This window comes from Perca flavescens, chromosome 10 (assembly GCF_004354835.1).
Source record: "Perca flavescens isolate YP-PL-M2 chromosome 10, PFLA_1.0, whole genome shotgun sequence".
In the NCBI taxonomy this organism is placed as follows: Eukaryota; Metazoa; Chordata; class Actinopteri; order Perciformes; family Percidae; genus Perca; species Perca flavescens.
This window is the reverse complement of record NC_041340.1, coordinates 29,675,413-29,696,382: the sequence shown is the minus strand read 5'-3', so window position 1 is coordinate 29,696,382 and position 20,970 is coordinate 29,675,413. Positions and strand designations below refer to the sequence as shown.

General features: G+C 41.3%; 1 protein-coding gene across 2 annotated transcripts in view; it reads left to right on the top strand.

The window, feature by feature from the left end:
* The window catches only part of atoh8 (atonal bHLH transcription factor 8), a 29,954-nt gene extending 9,805 nt beyond the window's left edge, over nt 1-20,149 (top strand). The window contains exons 3-5 of one of the 2 annotated variants that reach the window (XR_003693519.1): nt 9,842-10,033; nt 14,403-14,474; nt 19,537-20,149. Coding sequence is in view for 1 of the 2 variants with exons in the window: in XM_028589265.1 (XP_028445066.1) it covers nt 9,842-10,033; nt 19,537-19,542 (198 nt within the window). In the remaining variant the exon portion in view is untranslated. The remainder of the gene's footprint in view (nt 1-9,841; nt 10,034-14,402; nt 14,475-19,536) is intronic. The other variant, XM_028589265.1, reaches the window with a different exon arrangement.
* The last annotated feature ends 821 nt before the right edge of the window (nt 20,150-20,970 follow it).

Here is a 20,970-nt window from a genome sequence, read left to right as displayed (position 1 = left end):
TAGTGTCTGTTGTTGAATAAAAGAAGATTAGATTTATTCCAGTTAATTTTATAGCCAGAGATTGAGCAAATTCATTGAAGATCTTAAAAATGTTGGGAATAGAGTCCTCAAGATCAGAGATGTACAACAAAATATCGTCTGCAAATAATGATATTGAGCTGCTATTGGATTTATTCTGGACATTACAGATTTTATTTTGCCTTATGGGTTGGGCTAACGGTTCAAGAGAGATTGCTAACAGCATGGGGGAAAGCGAGCATCCCTGTTGAGAGCCCCACTCGATGGGAAATGGTTGAGAATGCAAGCCATTGGTTGAGACTATAACCGTGAGATTTGCATATAAAGTACGCACCATGTCAGAATTTGGCCCCCAAACCAAGCCTCTCCATTACTTGCCACAAGTAGTTCCACTCTAGGCGGTAGAAGGCCTTTTTCACGTCCACTGATAAAACTGCTGCCGTTGTTGGAAGGTTTCTGGCTTCTTCTATTACATATACACAACCGGTCAAAAGTTTTAGAACACCCCAATTTATTTATTTTTTTATTGAAATTTTAGCAGTTCAAGAACAATGAATAGCTTGAAATGGTACAAAGGTAAGTGGTGAACTGCCTGAGGTTAAAAAAAAAAGTAAGGTTACCAAAAACTGAAAAATAATGTACATTTCAGTATTTTACGAAAAGGCCTTTTTCAGGGAACAAGAAATGGGTAAACAATGTAAAGCTGTTCTGCAGCAATGGAGGTTGATCAAGCTTTGAAAGTTGGTGCTACCAATTCCCACAGGTGTTCCAACTTGTCTGGATTACTTACAACCCCCTCTGTTTGTATAAAAGTATTGTTGGAACACACTGTGGTACCATACCCTCGTGAGCATTATTTGAACAGTATTGTACTGCAGAAAGTAGTGTGTTGCTATAAAAATGGCGGGAAAAAGGCAATTAACAATGGAAGAGAGACAGACCATCATAACACTTAAGAATGTTGGTCTTTCCTACAGAGAAATTGCCAAGAAAGTCAAGGTGTCAGTGCGTACACTATTCTTCACCATCAAAAGGCACTTAGAAACTGGGGGAAACTCTTAACAGGAAGAGGTCTGGCAGACCCAAAGCCACAACAGAATCAGAAGACAAGTTTCTGAGTCAACAGCTTGTGTGATAGGCGGCTCACAGGACAACAGCTTCAAGCACAGCTTAATAGTGGTCGTAATAAGCAAGTCTTATTCAAGACTTCAAGGTGCTGCAAGAAACATCGTCAATGGACTACTGAAGACTGGAAGAAGGTACTATGGACTGATGAATCAAAATTTGAAATCTTCGGTTCATCATGCAGGATTTTCGCCGTTGAGTAGGCGAAAGTATGGTTCCTCAGTGTGGGACATCAACTGTCAAACATGGAGGAGGAAGCATGATGGTCTGGGGCTGTTTTGCTGGATCCAGGGTTAGTGATTTGTACAGAGTGAAAGGCACCCTGAACCAAAACGGCTACTCCAGCATTTTGCAGCGCCATGCAGTACCCTCTGGTATGCGCCTAGTTGGTCAGGGCATCCTACAGCAAGATAATGACCCAAAACATAAGCTATGCCAGAACTACCTTAGCAAAAAAGAACAAGATGGTTAGCTTAGAAACATGGAGTGGCCAGCACAGTCACCAGACTTAAACCCCATTGAGCTGGTTTGGGATGAACTGGACAGAAAAGTTAAAGCAAAGCAACCTACAAGTTCCACACATTTATGGGAACTTCTGCAACAGAGTTGGAAAGAACTTTCTGAAGAATATTTGAATTCCATTGTAGAAAGAATGCCCCGAGTGTGTTAAGCTGTTATATCTGCCAAAGGGGGCAACTTTGATGAGTCAAAAATTTAGAATAGATTTTGGTTTATAAATTGATTCCATGATTTCTTTTTTAACTTAAATTGTTCATTTGTTCTATTCTTTCATTTCATAGTACAATAAGACATTGAACTCCATGAATTTCAATAAAAACCTGGAAAAATTGGGGTGTTTTAAAACTTTTGACCGGTAGTGTATACAATGTCTGCGTACAGTACAAGTTAAAGTTTGTAAAATGGTAGGTAATAGGCTAATATGTCAAAGTACTGTAGAAGAAGTTCTGATGGAACTTGGATCCAACCCCGGCGTTTTCCCTTTTTAAACTGTTTTTAATGTTGATTTAAGTTCCTTTAACTTTATAGGTTGAACCAGTTCTTCTGCCTCCTCTGGGTCAAGAAGAGGCAGGTTTAGTTCTTTTAGGAACTCCTGGCACTGTGTCGGATCTGGGTTGCAGGAGGACTCATACAGCTTTGAATAGAAGGATTGAAAAGTGTCGCTGATTTGTTGAGATACCTCGGGCTGTGCGGTTGCTGTTGATAGTAGCTCTGGATTTCTTTGTTTCAATTTCAGAGCAAGCAACTTGCAAGGAATTTTGAGACACCTTTAGCATGTAGCTTACGCTGTGGTCCTATAAATCCTTGGCGCCGTTGGACAGTGAGTGCGCTATAATCAAGCTTAAAGCGTAGTATTGCTTTGGAATCATGAATCGGGCCTTTCTGCTGTGTTTGTCTCACCCCCTGAAGGATTGCTTGGCGGTCCTGACATCTCAAACACCTGAAAATCAGAGTGCGTGTTGCAGCGAGGTATCAATTCCTGCTAACGCATCCTTCACTGCGCTGCGGACTACTGATTCAAACATATCTCGTTGCCCTTCCAAGACCCTGGCTATAACGTTTTCCATGTTTACGTCTGCGCTAGCATCAGTAGCCTTGTTAGCCGCCACCATGCTAGCAGATTTTTGTGTCTGGGTAGACGACAACAAGACCTGCTTTTTTGCGCCTGCAGGCATTTCACTGAGTCACTGTGTCAACAAATATGATTGATGTCAAAGAAGAAGGAATAGACCTGGTTTTTCAATTAAAATACAGAAGTGGATGAGGAGCCTTAGCCTTGAGCGACCATTGCAATCGTTGGTCACGTGACCTCCCCCATTTATTGGCTTTTGTAAAAAAAAAATGTTTACAGATGAAGAAAAAATCATACATTTGTCAGTATGTACAAAATATGATTATCATAGATACTTGTTTTAAACAAATCTGAATATATTTCCTATCGGCTATAACAGCAATGTTAAAATAGGTTATCAGCCTTATCAGGGGTTATCAGGGGCCTCATATATAAAACTGTGCGTAGATTCTATTCTGAAAGATTCCGTTTGCAAAAAAGTCAGAATTTTCGTACGCAAAAACAATATTCTGATTTATAACACCTTGCGGCGCACACCGGTACGCACTTTTTCTCGTTATAAATACGGACGTGCGTTACCTTATGCGGTCGTGCACGAGCCTTAGCTCCTCCCAAGGTCGTCCCATATTTGTCCTAATAAGGTCCATGTTAATCAATCAATGAATATTCCAGCCTTGAAAGGAGCCCTTGATCACTAATCACGAAACGGAAAAATGGGGAAAAAAACACGATTCAGTGATTGTGAGATCGATGTGCTCCTAACAGAGGTAGAACGTCGAAATAATATCCTCTTTGGAAGCCGTAACCCTTGTGTAGTGTTCATATTGTTGTTACACAGCCTTAATACTTAACAGATTTAGCTCAATTACCAATGATATACATCATTTATGGTTCATATTTGCCATTTACCCCTGTGAGATCACATTTATGATCATATGATCATTTTCGTTTTTTGTGAGAAAGGAAATTCAATTATTAAAAAGGTAAAAAATAGAAACAAGTGCTTAAAAAGTGACAATTTGGTAACTTGTATGGTAACTGTGTGGGAATAGCAGGTGTAGAAAGACAACATTCACACACAGACACCTACAATCAGACACGACCACATAAAGACGCACAGACACACACAGACACACACGCACACGCACACACACACACACAGATACACATCAAACAAACAACGCATTTCCCAGGGAGAGGCAGGGGAGAGCAGCGGAGGAAAAGCACATTTCCTCCGCTGCACGGTGTGGGAGGATCCGCTGCCTCTCCCCCGTTGCTGGCAGCCCCTCGCCGGGCGCCGCGACCAGCTCTGGGTCGGTTTAGCAAGAACGGGATTGTTGGGTTCAGGAAAACAAAAACTGGGTTAAGTTCCGAAAACCGGCATACCATCGGAGTTCACTAAAACGCAGCCTACAAAACAAAAGTCAAAAGTTTGCGGAAAACTGGGAACATTTTTACGCATTGAAATTCTTTATAAATCCCGACTATTGCGAGGAATGTTGCGACGACCAATTTCACCCTGCTTCACGCAACTTTTTCTTGCGTAACAGGTTTTATAAATGAGGCCCCAGGTCTCTGTGTCCCAACTGGCAGTCGCAGATGGCCGCCCATCAACAGTTAGGGTGTGTCTGAAGTTTCTGTCAAAGAGAACGTTTTTTCTTGCCACTGTCTCACCAAAAGCTTGCTCTTGGGGGGGAAATTGTTGGGTCTTTGTAAATTATAGAATGTTGTCTAGACCTACTCTATTTGTAAAGTGTCCTGAGATAACTCCTGTTGTGATTTGACATTATAAATAAAATTGAATTGAATTAAAAAAAAAATCATATACTATTAAATATTATATCCTACAAATAAATGAGGCAAGGAAGGAAGGAAACACAATAATGCTAGTGGATCTAAGAGTAGACCACAGCAACCTCCCAGAACAAGACCCAGTATCCATCACATTGGCAGACATCCAAAAATGAGTGAGAAAAGCTGGTGGAACCAGGGCCAGATATGATCCACACCTACTGGCTAAAGAACTACTGGCCATAATAGCCTGACAGCACAACTGAACCAGCTGCTGAGAGATGGGACCCACCCAGAACCCAAGGCCGCACAATCCTGATCATGAAGATCTGATATCTTTGCACAACATTGAAGGTCTAGTCAGGTATCAATAATAATTGGCAAAGATTCCAAGGGAGCCAAACACCAGTTACTGGTCAACAGCAGTCACTCGAGATTGCAAGACAGACAGACTAACCTGTGCACTGCCTGGATCGACTACAAGAAAGCATCGACAGGTAACTAAGAACTTACATCAAGTGTGGTTTATACCAAGGTGATGCTCTGTACCCACTGGTGTTCTGCAAAGGGCTGAACCCCCTCACTAAGAGTGGCTATGGATACCGGTTCTGAAAAGGAGTGACTCAGCCACCTTCTCTACATGGATGACATTAAGCTGTATGCCAGGAATGAGCTTGACATTGACTCACAGAGCCACATCACAAGGCTCTACAGCAATGACATCAGAATTTCATTCAGATTAGATAAATGTGGTTGGATGTTATCAAAGGGAGGTAAGATGGTAACAACTGAAGGGGTGAAACTACCAGGAGGCTACATAGCCGATGTTCAGCACAGCGACAAATACCCTGGAATATCACAGTCAAAAGGAAACCATGAGCAGGTCGCAAGCAGTCGGCCACAGCCAAATACCTACACAGGAAAAGGCAGGTCCTGAAGAGCCAGCTGAATGGCAAGAACAAGGTCCGAGCCATCAACACATATGCACTGCCAGTCATTAGATACCAAGCTGGTATAATAACCTGGCCAAAGGAAGAGATAGAAGCCAATGATGTCAAGACAAAAAAGCTCCTCACAATACATGAAGTCCAGCACCCTGAGACTATACAACAGGAATAGTGAGCGTCAGAGCCACTATTTAGGACAAAGATCCAGGAGTACATCAGAAAGATGGCCACAAGTGATGACCTGCTAAGTGAATATCTCAGGCAGCAGAAACCTGTTGATGAGGTGGCAGGGGGAGAGGAGGAACCATCATGGAAGGACAAACCCCTGCATGGCATGTACTACTGACAGAAATCATACCAGTGGCTGCACAGAGGCACTCATCATGGCAGCACAAGATCAATATAGACTGGGGTCTACCATACCAGACAGGACCCTAGGTGCAGGCTGTGTAAAGATGCCCCTGAGACAGTCCAGTGGGGTGTAAAATGCAGGCAGGTACGGCATACCTGGAACGCCATAACCAAGTGGTTGGCATAGTGTACAGTAACATATTTGCCGAGTATTGGCTGGAAGTACCAAGGTCAAAGTGGGAGGCACTTCCAAAGGTGGCAGAGAATGACAGAGCTAAGATTCTGTGAGACTTCCAGATCCAAATTGATAAAATGGTGAACCACCAGTGGTGGTCGACAAACAGCAAAAGAAGGTAGTTGTGATCGATGTAGCAATCCCAAGTGACAGCAACATCAACACAAAGGAAAGCATAGGTACAATAAAACATGTACTATGACAAACAAAAACTTTTAGAGAATTCAATTACATAAGTAAGATTATAACTATGGATCTATGAGACCGAATGATGACCACGGTCTTACCTTGAATAATGCAATCCTTCAACCTATCCTCGAGACATTATGTCAACAAAGTCATGTGACTGACCTTAGGAGGCTTGGCCGCCGTCCAAAAGAGCATCCAGCATATAGTCATAACTTAAGATCTACTGCCCAGAATAGCAAACCCTGGGAGTCAGTATGAAATACCCGCCCTGGAACAATCGGCACATTTATAAGCTCTTTCCTGATATTTCCGGCAGAGATGTCTGCGCCAACCAAATCTGCCTTTGTGACATCATGGCAGATGACATAGTAGAACCAATGTCCTGTGTCAGCTGAGAATCAAGTTACAATCTATCAGATTCATGGTGTCCCTGTCTTCGGGACTGGCTGTTTTCCTAAGAGCCATCAATACAATGGCAAGCACATTACCTGACCGAGCTGCTTGTGTGGCTGCATTGTATGTTTGACACACCAGTCGGTCAGTTTTATCACACTCCTTAACTGGACAGCATGGAGTAGCAGTCACACTCTGTCACACACAGAGATATTAAGGCTGCCATCTCACGTTCAACTGGAGGCATATCCCCCAAACCAGTGCTGGGAGCATACGTATCTTGGCCAGTCTCCAACAGCCTGATGCCACAGGCATTATTTTAGTTATTTTTCCTCTGCCCGAAACCAAGGTTTCAAGTGTTTTGCTTTCTCTCAAATGTGCTTTCTTCCCTTTTTTTCTCCCCTTTGCTAACACACACATCCTCATCTTCACACACTACTCACTGGTCCTGCGGCCCGTCCCCTAGTCACGTGATAATGCAACCCGGTTTCACTAATGTAAAGCTATTTAACCCTAAGATGGGGATCTTAGGGTTAAATAGCCATATTGTGCCTTTTGTCCACAAACATTTGGGCCAAGAGTAACCATTTCGTGCATTTGTAGTAGTAGTGCGTTACATTTGTACTTGGAAGTTGGATTTTCCAAGTTGGAATCATGCCCCCCCCCGCTCTCGGAACTTGGACAACCTCTCTGTACCCCGAACTAAAAATCCAACATGGCTACCCCATGCATCAACAGTAGTAAAAGCTGTAGTAACATACAGTTATTAGCACTTTGTCTGATATCACTAAATCAGTCGTACACGGTCCTGTCCACTTTCTATCTGTGGACATGTTACGCTGTTTGTATGCACGTAAATCAGCGTAATGTGTTGTTATCAACTGGTATTGATAACAATGGCTAACATGGCTAGAGCTAATGAAAATAATTAAAGTCCGACTTGTAAATGAAACGCAATCAACTCGGGTGTGACGTCATTCTCAGCTCTGGCATCTGACTTACAAGTATGCACTATAAAACTACAAAGAGCCCCAAACCAACATGGTTTTTTTGACCGACACACACACACACACACACACACACACACACACACACACACACATGGTTGTTTTACCAAAGTTAAATTGCATGTTTCCAATATAAGAAGTCAAACTTGTGGTTTCTGTCATATGTCTGTCACAGTGGTTATAAAGTTACCAGCCATGGCCCACTTGCCTTGTCTTCCTGTAACGTTAGCAATTAGTATGTGTTAGCATGTGGGCAAAGCCAGCACCAGTCGGGATCACTTTTCCGGCTGTGTCTAAATTTTTTTTTTTGCAAATAACTAACTCTATATAAAGTGAATTTAATGCAACTACACTAATGTTGAAATGACTGAAAATACCCATCCCTAATAGTAGTTTTGATAAATTAGCTTAAAGCCCAATGCTTACCTGTTCAGGAGGAAATTAGCCAACTCAGCGTCCTTTTGGGCTCTAAGCTGTCTTCTTTTAAATGCATTACCAATATTTACCTGTGTTTTGCCACATCTCTGGTCATGCAACTCTTTGGAAAGATGCTTGGTTTTTCTTTTAGGTCAGGTAGAATTAATCTCTGTTAATCCAATTTGTTTGGTTGCTGCTATCATGGCTGCAGCAAGTTGTTTTGCATGTTTGCATTTCATGTCTGGCAATTCAGGTGCCAAAATGGGCAGCAACACACTCCAAAACAAAGGAAAAAATACTGGCTTTAGCATTGTTGTCAGAAAAGATAGTATTTCAACTTAAGATGTTTCAGTTTTAGTTACGGCTCTCGCTGCATCTCCATATTTTAGAGGGCTGACTAACCAACCAATCAGATATTAGTACAACATTATTTTGTTGTGGCATTTTATGGTTAAGTAAAGTGGCTATTTGTAACTTTCAGTTTGTATTGATTCTAGCGGCCCCTTTGGACAATAGCTGTAGTGTTTTTACCACACCTGCTGTCGTAAAGGTCTTTTCTTTACAATTACTCACTCAGTTACCGGGTAGCGATTGCGAGTGTTTCATTCGGTAACTTTGACTACTTTGAATGTATCATGAGCTAAACCGGGTTTCACTGTGTCAAGAGCCAGAGCATTAAGAGTTTGTTGTAGCAACCAACGTAATAATGAGTTAGATTAATATAGCGCATTTAATGAAACCCAAGGACGCTTTACACAAGTACAAGGGGGACAAGGGAAAAGAAAATAGTAAGCCAACACAAACATGGACTGAAAATAAATAAAAACCAGGACATATATATACAATATAAGTTACTGATGTACAACCACATTGTGCATTAAGTTATTTTATGAATGGTGTAGACTATAAATATCTGAGTGCCAATTCTGGGTCAATTTTGAATAATTTCCAATCCCATAATTGTCTCCATTTGTTGAAAGATAGATAGATAGAGATAGACTCGGATTTTTGCCTGTCGTCTTTCTCTTTACCTTTTAGCTTTTAGTTGTTTAATTTCCTTTTTTTCTTTGATGGTCCTGCCCTAGTATCAGCCATAACTACAACAGATAACTTCTAAAATAAAATTTAAATACAATATGGCCTATATAAAAAAATCTCCTGCTACCTTTTACCTGGCTTTTCCGGTGTTACAAATAAATCTGTGACCCATCAGAATGTGTTATGGTAGAGCCGTTCTACCGGCCGTAAATCATTTTGTGACTTTGCAGGGAAAAATCGGACCCAGGGAAAGGCATTAATCAAAACTATGTAAAAATAGCATTCTTTTCACTGTTAGTCCTGTTTGTTGTTACAAGTCATTTATGATCATTAGATGAAAAATTACAGTTTCAGAAATATTAAAAAGTTACATACAGAAGCTTTAAATCAACCAGGACAAAATAAAAATACTTTTTTTTTTTATTATGGGTGAAGGGAGGATACTTGCGTAATTTATTATATTGTTCTAGTGTTTTGTTTATACACTCATATGTTGTACATATATATACTATATATATAGATATACATGTTATTATGTAAAGCATACTGAACTCGCTTGAAATGAAATTGCTTTGGCTTGCTTGAAAGGCTGCAGGGATGTGGTTGTACTGTGTCTTCTCTGGCTACTTGAATTCATCATCCTCCATCCTCCTAGTTTCTAGTTAACAGACAGCAAGCCAATTTACACATGTAAACAAACTTTCTATGCCCATCTCCCTCCATTTCATTCTTTCACCAGGTGCCATGTTACTCCTATGGGCAGAAGCTATCCAAGCTGGCAATATTACGTATAGCCTGCAACTACATCCTGTCTCTTGCTCAATTGGCTGAACTGGACTACAGTTCAGACCACAGCAGTCTGAGCTTCTCTCAGTGTGTGGAGCAGTGTACCAGGACCCTGCAGGCTGAGGGTAGGAGCAAGAAGAGGAAGGTGAGACTGCATTCATTCCTTTATATAAAATATATTATCAAGTAGTGGCTGGTGCCCCAACTACAGTAAGAAACAAATGAACCGGGCCTTTATTTCTAATTTCCCTTGCTTAATAATTATACTAGTGCAGTGCCCATACCAAACGGGCCAATTGCTTGGCCTCCTGTATTGCATGCAGCTTTCTACAGAACTATTGTACCCCAAAATAACTCACAGAAGGCCCTCAAAGCACTTAATATGCAACTCAACCATATACTACTGACTGACATAATGTCTACTTCTACTTTATCATATTTTAGTGTTTTCATCGTCCTGTTTTAATTGATTGTCAATACAAACTTAACACATTCCCCATGTTTAACTGTTGTCTTGATGAATTACAATGTCCACAGCACCAAATCCATCAATTACAATGTCCACAGCACCAAATCCATCAATACAACAAGAAAGTCATGTCATACTCAGCAACCTAATTCCAATAATTTTTACTTTGCCATCCTTTTGTTTGCAGATAAGCTACTGTCAATGAAACTCAGTACTCAGTGCTGTGGAAATATACATTGTACTAAATGTACCTCTTGAGCCTCTTGTACCTCTTGAGCCAGCTAAACTCCCAAAGGAAAAATAACGCTCTGCGTTGTTTGTATCTCTTTAAACCAATCACAACCATCTAAGGTGGCACTAAGCCTTGGATGCAGCGACGATGCCCTTGCAAATAGAAAACAGGCTGTAGACTGCAGACTGTACTGAGTATAGACTATACTGAGCCAGACTATAGTCAATATTTCTGCTGGACATGCTTCCAGCTATTATTTGAATCCTACCTTTTATTTGAGAATGTGTATTATATTGTTCTATTATTCACAAAAAGAAACCTTCTCAAGCAGAGTACTCAACTCACCTGGGCCCTGTTTCCCATTACACAATCAACATTTTTCATTGACAATTGATCTTAGAAGTAAAAGTAACTTAGCATATTTAATTGTCTCTGAGCCCTGCTATTTTTGAGGTCACAAAGTGTGAGTGTTGTAGAGGCCGCAGAACACAGTTTCTCACAGATTCTCGCATCTCATCCTGGATCAGCGGCCTCTTGCAGGGAAGGGTCCCTGCACCTTCTCATAGCAGGTGTTGTACTGCTACCCAGACTAGCCTTTCCACGTGACACTGCGCAGTACATGGGCCTAAGCTGTGATTCAGCGAAATCCACAGCCCTTGCTGCCCTCCACTTTCGTCCTGTCTAGACCTCAATACCACCCTTTGAGACCTTTGGGTCGTAGGACTCTTGGTCACCCTAAATTCTTTGTTCAGGCTGATGGGGAGCCACAGTTTTCAGCTCCGGGTTGGTCACTCGGATGGAATTCTCTGTCTCTCAGGCTGCAGTCAAACACCTTCCCCAGGCTCTTCACTGGTTTTGATGGGTGGTATCTACGTACTGCCAAGTGCAAAGCAGAACTTGTTGATGGTCTTTTCTTTCTTCAGCACCAGTGATTTAGTTTCACCGGCTTGAAGGATCCACCTACTGCCTGGGACAGATGTTGTTTTCTCCACGCACCAGCCTTTCTGTTTATACAGTATCTCACAAAAGTGAGTACACCCCTCACATTTTAGTAAATATTTCATTATATCTTTTAATGGGATAACACTGAAGAAATGACACTTTGCCTCAATGTAAAGTATTAAGTTTACAACTTGTATAACAGTGTAAATGTGCAGTCCCCTCAAAATAACTCAGCATACAGCCATTAATGTCTAAACCGCTGGCAACAAAAGTCAGTACAACCCTATGTTAAATTCCCATAGAGGCAGGCAGATTTTTATTTTTAAAGGCCAGTTATTTCATGGATCCAGGATACTATGCATCCTGATAAAGTTCCCTTGGCCTTTGGAATTAAAATAGCCCCACATCATCACATGCCCTTCACCATACCTAGAGATTGGCATGGGGTACTTTCCATAAAATCATCTCTCAATGCAAATCAAACTAGCTATTAGGCTAACTGACATAAAACCATGCCAATCTCTAGGTATGGTGAATGGTAATATGTGATGATATGGGGCTATTTTAATTCCAAAGACCAAGGGAACTTTATCAGGATGCATATTATCCTGGATCCATGATTTCATTTTAAAAATTGAAATCAGTCTGCCTCTATGGGAATTTAACATAGGGGTGTACTGACTTTTGTTGCCAGCGGTTTAGATATTAATGGCTGTATGTTGAGTTATTTTGAGGGGACTGCACATTTACACTGTTATACAAGCTGTAAACGTAATAGTTTACATTGTAGCAAAGTGTCATTTCTTCAGTGTTGTCCCATTAAAAGATATAATGAAATATTTACTAAAATGTGAGTCGCTTCTGAAGCTTTTCAACGGTGTAGTACGACGTCTGCTGGGGGTGTATTGCGTGGAGCTGATTTCAACTGCCAGTGTTCTGTTTCACATGACCAATTAATGTTTCCATGATAACTATCCAAAATTCTGATACCTTGGTACTGGAATTGTTTTTTTTTTTTAAAAGTGGCAGACTGAGCCTATAGAAAATGTGTATTGAATTCAGACATACAATTTGCTTAAAATGAAAACGAGTGAATTTAATAATGAATTTGGTGTTTTATTATTACATTGTGTTGTTCTATCCTATTCAATATTTCCTATATTTCTAAGATTTTCTATGCTGTATTCTGATAAAATGTGTGACCTGTTGCCTAAACAGTGCCTGAACTGATACTTTAAAAAAAAAAGCGCACATAACGAATAGTCTAAAGTCTAAACATAGTTTAAAGTAACGACAGTGGGGGCTGTTTTGGGTAGGTTTTGCTATAATAGCTTGCAGGCACTGAAAATGATTGTTTTTAACATGTAAATATCAAAACTGCTGCCATTTCACTGTTACATTGCTGACTCTCTTTACAGCCATCAGAAAAGAGCTCGTATATGTTATGTACTGTAGATCGCCCCCAATCAGGTAACACAGCTCTATGAAAAATTGTGAATCGCTTAAAAATTCTCGCTCCCCACATAACTCACTCAGGTCTGTTCCTCAAGTCATTTACCCGGTGTCTCCATCCTAAACACAGCGTAACAAGATAATGGCTGCACGCCTAATCTTTTTTTAAAGGCTGGCCTGGAGCTCCACATTTTTGATTATAATAGCCTACAGGTAACCTGTGTGGCTGTGATGTGCAACATGATATGTTATCCCCTGTCATGACAGGGAGAGCTCCTCTGTAAGTGGTGAATGTTATAAGTCATGATTGTCACAGCCTCTAATGCACCCACCTATGCCTTCTTTCTGATCCCACCCTGTGCCTAAGTGTGCCAAGGAAGCCTGGCCATGAAAAAAACAAAAGTGCGTTTGGCACATAACCGATCTGGCAGGGCACGCCTGATCTGGACAGCAATGGACAGATAAGGATATCGCTGGTTACATCTATGGACAAGGATTTCTGAGTTTTTTCTTGCAAATGTATGACTTTATAATCTCAGAGAATATCCAATTTTTTTTCTTCTTGAATTTACGACTTTAATGTCAGACATTCTGAGTTTTTTTTCTGGGAATATTACCCCACTCCCCTGGCTCCATATTTTTTATTTAATTTTTTCCTACAATTGCCCTTATACACTGTGACCTTTTTGAAATTGCAATTGAACGTACCATTAACTCCCATCTGTGTTGTTTCTCCAACAGTGGCAGTGGCCATGGTGCTTAGTCTACTCTGCGTCTTTAGCTGCAGACTATTGCATATTGGACTCCATTCCAGTGAAATACAGTCACACTACACCATTAAGGCATTTTAACTGTGTTTAAGCCAGCTACTAGCTAACGGTAGGCTAACTTTACCTGCTGTATAATGTTAACTAGCGTCATGTGCAGTGATGCTTTTGTTGCCTCTAATAATGGAAATGATGGGTTTCAGAGCGCAGCGGTGAAGTTGCCACGTTTGGTCTGAAAGCCTCATGAGACATGAGGCATTTGTGTATTTTCCTCAAAGACTTTCTTTTCCTTTTAACAATACAAAACTATTTTCAATACACTTGAAAACATGGTATTATTACTATTACTATTTTTTTTCACTACAAAAAGGGATGAGTAAATCTGAGTGTTCAGTTGCACTTTAATATTTTTGACAAGACTAAGAGAATAAGCCTAAGGGTCCACTGAACACATTAAACACCCTTGTGGTTATAAAATAAATATATTTCAAAGGTTTTCATTAATGAGACACAGTCAAAGTGTATAGCTTTCATATCCAGCTTCACACTAATGCAGTCATGTTTTTTTTTTAGATGTAAACTGGCTGAGGGCTTTTTCTCTGCTTGCTGGCTGTTTCTCTGTGTGTGTGTGTGTGTGTGTGTGTTCTCAAAGTCCCAGACACCAGATGTTTAGAGTGGAAGGGAAGTGGAGCTGGCGCCATGAAGGGCAGAGGGCAGCGAGAAGGCACGCTAACTGAAACCACACAAATGCACACACACACACACACACACACATACACACACACACTTGGCACATTCCCCAGCAGTCTCTCCAACACATTCCCCCACTTTGCCTTTCCAGGCCATCTGCTCCAACATACTTTGAAACAAGAAGGGGAAAAAACACAGTCATCAGCCTGTCAGAAATCAGCAGCTGGTAGAGAGAGAGAGAGAGAGAGAGAGAGAGAGAGAGAGAGAGAGAGAGAGAGAGAGAGAGAGAGAGAGAGAGAGAGAGAGAGAGAGAGAGAGAGAGAGAGAGAGAGAGAGAGAGAGAGAGAGAGAGAGAGAGAGAGAGAGAGAGAGAGAGAGAGAGAGAGAGAGAGAGAGATTTGGTGGTGGGGGTGAAATACCTTTTGAGTCTGTGTGCACACAGTTAGCAGGAAGAAATACATTTTTCACTTCTTTGTGATTTTGATGTTTGTACCACCATATGCCTGAGGTCACAAATATCAGAACTGGAACCTGACTGGACAAAAAAAACACAGTTACATGGCAAATCTTTGAGCTCAGCTGCTGAACACACAACACAACAATCTACCAATCATATTACTGTAATACTAAGAGTTTCTACTTACTTACATTACTACTTACATTGTAGTTGTAGTAGCAGTGATGGAAGAATATTTTACTTAAAGAGGAACTTATTGTTGGGTACATGTTATTATTTATTTCCAATTTCTGCTTAAAATTAGCTTGTATGTGTCTGCTTGGATTTGAAAATTTCTGTTCACCTGAATTCTCTGGCCCCTCCCTAATTGTGATGTAATAGGCCAGAATGAACAACACAGAGCACAGCAACACAATACCATTTTCTCCTTTTGAGTCTGACATTCTCAGCACCACCTTTCCCTTTTCCTGTTTGGCTTTCCATCATTAGACACTGTCTGTTAACGTTACCGATAGACTTCCAAACAGCCGCAGCACCACCGGAGCAGGAATGGCTGGAGCAGCCAAGGCCCTAGAAAATATCCCTGGCAGGTTTCAAACTTCATTTCTGCTCCGACACATAAACTCCTCAACTAATTTTACTGTACAAAGCACCGGAGACACAGTTTAGTTACAGTTTAGTCATCCTCCAGTGTGTCGCGCACAAACACACACACCAATGAAAAGTTTTGACACTTTCATTGTTGTGACGTTACCCTTGGGACATAAAAAACCTCCACAGACAAGGAATCACAACTCGCGCTGTAGCTAGTTCAGTGTCACATTTAGCGGAAAGTGAGGCACACAGACAGAGAGCAGCAAAACAGCAGCAGCTCCAGCAGCACACCGCCCATTGCAAGTCCTCTGCGGCGCCGCGTTAGATCCACAACTCCTGCTCCATTGCCCGCAGCCGGGCAATGTGTAACTATTATCAGACCGGCCCTCACGGCCTCGAAACACTACCGGCCCCCCGGGAAAAGTCCCGACTCTCCCAATTGCCACTCTGCTACTGGTTGTGTGTTTTATTTACATTGCAATATAAATGAAAACATAACTTCATTTATTAATATCAGGGAAAATGCCTGCCACACTCGCAGTTACCTGGTAACTAGACCACCGACTACCACTGACCTGACGGTGCTCCACGACTGGAAGCATGGTGCTCTGTACCCAGCGGATAGTCATTTTTTCTGGGATAACTGAACCACTATAACTACCACTTACCTGGAGCACCACGACCGGCAGCCATGTAGCATTCCATGTAAGCCTTGAACACTGCATTTACAACCTTGGTTCATTTTCAATATCCTTGAAAAACTTCCAAACTTTCTTCTTTGTAATTCCCCTGGAAGTGCAAAGCTTGCAGCTAAACTAGTGTCTGAGATCTGCGTGACCTACATTCAGAACACCAGCTGGTCTTTGTATGTAAATTTTGGGGAGTGACAAAGGTACAGACCAGAACCAATTAAGGTACAGCCACCGAGTTGACGTCAACTATTAGCTTCGTTGGGATTCGCCCGTTTTCAGCTGCAGTTTCAAATTGTGAGATTTGCATAGGAAAGAGGTGTCAATGGGACTTTGAGGTTCTCTGCATACCCATTTCACCCACCAAACTGTCAACAAAATCCATTCTTTCACTTCTGAAAGAACATACAATGTTCTGCACGTAGCCTAACTAGGCCTACTGTAGCTTTGGTGAATAAATGTAGCATGTTAAAATGCAATTAGGTCGAGCAGACCGTCCGAAACATTGCAAGATCGCCTCGGCTTGCCTATAGATCAATACTGACTCAAGTGACTCAAGTCAGATTTTGTCTGGCCTAGTGGAAACCTTCTCTGGCAGCGATTGTCCTTCAGAGAAATTATAAATGACACCCACAATGAACAACAGCACCGTTAACATTTCGCTGGCGAAAATATTTAGTACCAATATCAGTATGTATGTGTATGTGTTGCCAATCAAAGAAAACAGTTCACGAATGCATCAAGCTATAGGCCTAATGTTTTCTCACCGGTCGGAGACAGACTGTGAAACAATAGTTGACGAAGCAGAGAGAGGTGGGCTCATCAATCCGTGTTAATCTCAGAAAATCTGATTTCCGAGTACAAATAGGATATGGCATATGATAGGTTAGCAAACATGTTTAGCTACCGTTTTGCTATAGGACCTACGGAGGTCACCCCGACTGTCGTTTGCCAGATGTTATAAAAAGATGAATGAGCAGTTAATAACTGTATTTTGGAATAAAGCCTTCCTGGTGATTTTTGTTATATTGCAATAGCCTGTTTATATACCAAACAACTATTCAAAGCTGATACTGTATGATAATAGATTAATGAGTCATAATTACATATTACAGTGGGGGAAATAAGTATTTGACCCCTTGCTGATTTTGCAGGTTTGCCCACATACAAAGAATGCAAAAATCTACAATTTTAATCATATGTACATTCTAACAGTGAAAGACAGAATCCCAAAGAAAATTCCAGAAAATCACATCATATGAATTTATTAAAATTGATAACCATCTGATGAGGAAAAACAAGTATTTGACCCCCTGGACAAACAGCATGTTAATATTTTGTAGAAAAGCCATTATTGGCCAGCACAGATGTCAAACGGTTTTTATAGTTGGTGACAAGGTTTGTGCACATTTCGGCAGGGATGTTGGCCCACTCCTCCCTGCAGACAGCCTCCAAATCATTCAGGTTCCGAGGTTGTCGCCTGGCAACTCGAATTTTAAGCTCCCTCCAAAGATTTTCAATCGGATTCAGGTCTGGAGACTGGCTAGGCCACTCCAGAACCTTGATGTGCTTCTTCTTCAGCCACTCTTTTGTTGCTTTGGTGGTGTGCTTAGGGTCGTTGTCGTGCTGAAACACCCATCCTCGAACCATCTTCAGCTCTCTCACTGAGGGAAGGAGATGTCGGTCCAGAATTCCACGATACATGGCCCCGTCCATCCTCCCCTCAATACGATGGAGTTGTCCCGTCCCCTTGGCTGAAAAGCACCCCCAAAGCATGATGTTGCCACCACCATGCTTGACGGTGGGGATGGTGTTCTTTGGGTTGTACTCTGTGTTCTTTGCCCTCCAAACACGACGAGTTGAGTTGAGGCCAAAAAGTTCTATTTTGGTCTCATCTGACCACATCACCTTCTTCCAGGCCTCTTCTGAGTCGTCCAGGTGGTGAATGGTGAACTTCATGCGGGCCTGTACATGTTTCTTCTTGAGAAGGGGGACCTTGCGTGCGCTGCAGGATTTCAATCCATGACGGCTTAGTGTGTTACCAACCGTTTCTTTTGTAACTGTGGTCCCAGCTGCCTTCAGTTGATTCATCAGTTCCCCCTTGTGGTTTTGGGATGATTCCTCACCGTTCGCACGATCAGGGACACCCCACGAGGCAAGATCTTGTGTGGAGGCCCAGACCGAGGGAGGTTGGCGGTGGTGTGGTGCTTCTTCCATTTCCTGATAACTGCACCGACAGTTGATCTTTTCTCCAAGTTGCTTTCCGATTCTCTTGTAGCCCATCCCAGCCTTGTGCAGATCAACAATCTTGTCCCTGATGTCCGTAGAAAGCTCTTTGGTCTTGCCCATGGTGGTGATGTTGGATGCTGGTTGTTTGGGTGTTGACAGGTGTCTTTTATACAGGTAACGAGGTGAGGCAGGTGTATTTGATGTAGATAATTGGTTCGGATTGGGGCTGTGTCTTAAAGAAAGACTAACTGGCTTGTAGGAGCCAGAATACTTGCTGTTTGTCCAGGGGGTCAAATACTTGTTTTTCCTCATCAGATGGTTATCAATTTTAATAAATTCATATGATGTGATTTTCTGGAATTTTCTTTGGGATTCTGTCTTTCACTGTTAGAATGTACATATGATTACAATTGTAGATTTTTGCATTCTTTGTAAGTGGGCAAACCTGCAAAATCAGCAAGGGGTCAAATACTTATTTCCCCCACTGTACATGCTTTAAATGCAGTGTTCTGATTAGCCTCAATGGAACTTGACTTGGACTCAAGCTTGAAACTTAACTTGGACTCGAGCGCAGAGACTTGTGAGCATCTCTGACACACAAACACACACACACACACACAGCGTGCAATAACAGCATCATCAGGGAACTGCCACATAATGACAATAAAGCTACTTTGACCTTTTAGACAGGTTTTTCTTTGGTTTAAGTTTGTCTAGTGAAATAATTACTTGTTTTCTTTTCCCTGTTGATTATGTTAACCACCTCAGAATATACAGCATAGCTTCCAGACCTCCAGTCATCTATAACAATAAATACAGTATCAATAATGTACACAATCATGTGTATATTGTATAATACATTACCATTTCACTGCAAATATGTTTACTGTAAATAATACTATCATGGATAATCGGATGTACTGCATGAAGTTATACTATCAATACTGAATAACCTGATGAGCTCCACGATGTGTAAACATGTCCTAATTACAGTGGGATGTTAACATTTCAGAATTCCTTCAAAACTTCACCAATAGACATTCAAAACAGGAGCTTTCAGAACTTAGATCAAAGTGGCCTGCAGTCAATTTCCAGTTTTGATGGACTCGTTCCTCTTTGTGTTTCAGGAGTGAGGCTGATTGCAGTGGACAGGTCCTACATATGAGGACAAAGCTATGAGGATGCAGAATACTGGGAGGAAGCAGATAAATGGAAGATTGGATGAATTATAATTTTTGATTGCTTTCACCACTTACACACTTAACATCAACACTTAACTGATGTGGATTGTGAAAGTTTTGTAAATCAGGGCCCACGAACACCAACTGACCCTTTGCAATAACCTCCACTAAACTATGCATACAGTTAAACACATTACATTACTGTGCTCCAATTTTGTATTGGAGCGACTGTTACCTTGTCAATACCATGTTTAAGTATGTATTTCCTGGCAACATGAAGCTCGTCTGGTCACAGGATCTTGTGTAAAGTTTTAAAACAAACGTCAGTTTAATGAGAATAAATCATTTGAACTCAAACTGCAGACATTCAGAACATTCACTGCAGTTAAAGCCGCTCATTCATTAATAGTAGATGTTTTATAGTTTATAAACCTGTTATATTTCAAAATATGCCAATTATGTTTCTCCAATACAAATAAAAATATTTGAAAAAATATTACCCCCAATGTGATTTTTCACAAACATGCTGATACGATAGACCTACTACACATTGTATTTCTGTCTATTTATATGCCACAATAAAAGTATGATCAACAAAAATGGTAGAGGGCCACTATAGTAATTTATTATTGCATCTTTATGAATGTGGGGGACATTTTTTTAGCAGAGGGTGAGATATCTCACTTTTAGTCCATAATATGAATCAAACTCCAAAAGCTGAATCCAGTGGATTTCCCATACAGCTTGATGGCAACTTTGATTAGATCCTCTAGATCCTGATAGTTATGGAGCTAGGACAATTACATATCATTTTGGCAACGAAAATAAAATTTCCCATTGAAAACAAGACCTGGACTGAAACATTGACATTTAAAAACACTTGTATTGGAAAAAGTTATTTGGGAACTCAAAAAAGTTCCACTGAAAAATAAAACAGGCATTTAAAGGTCCCATGGCATGAAAAGTTCACTTTATGAGTTTTTTTCAAATTAATATGCGTTCCCCCAGCCCGCCTATGGTCCCCCAGTGGCTTGAAATGGTGATAGGTGTAAACCGAGCCCTGGGTATCCTGCTCTGCCTTTGAGAAAATGAAAGCTCAGATGGGCCGATCTGGAATCTTGCTCCTTATGAGTCATAAGGAGCAAGGTTACCTCCCCTTTCTCTGTTTGCCCGCCCAGAGAATTTGGCCCACCCATGAGATAGAGACATCATAGCTTTCAAACAAGCAAAGTGGTTGGTCAAGGCCACACTCCCACCCTCCACCTTGCCCCCCCCCTCCTCCTCAATAGCTACAGACACAGAAATGGCACTAAGGAAAGCTCATTGTGGGACTGGCTGTAGTGGCTGTAATTCTGCACCAAGGCTGAATTTCAGGAAAGA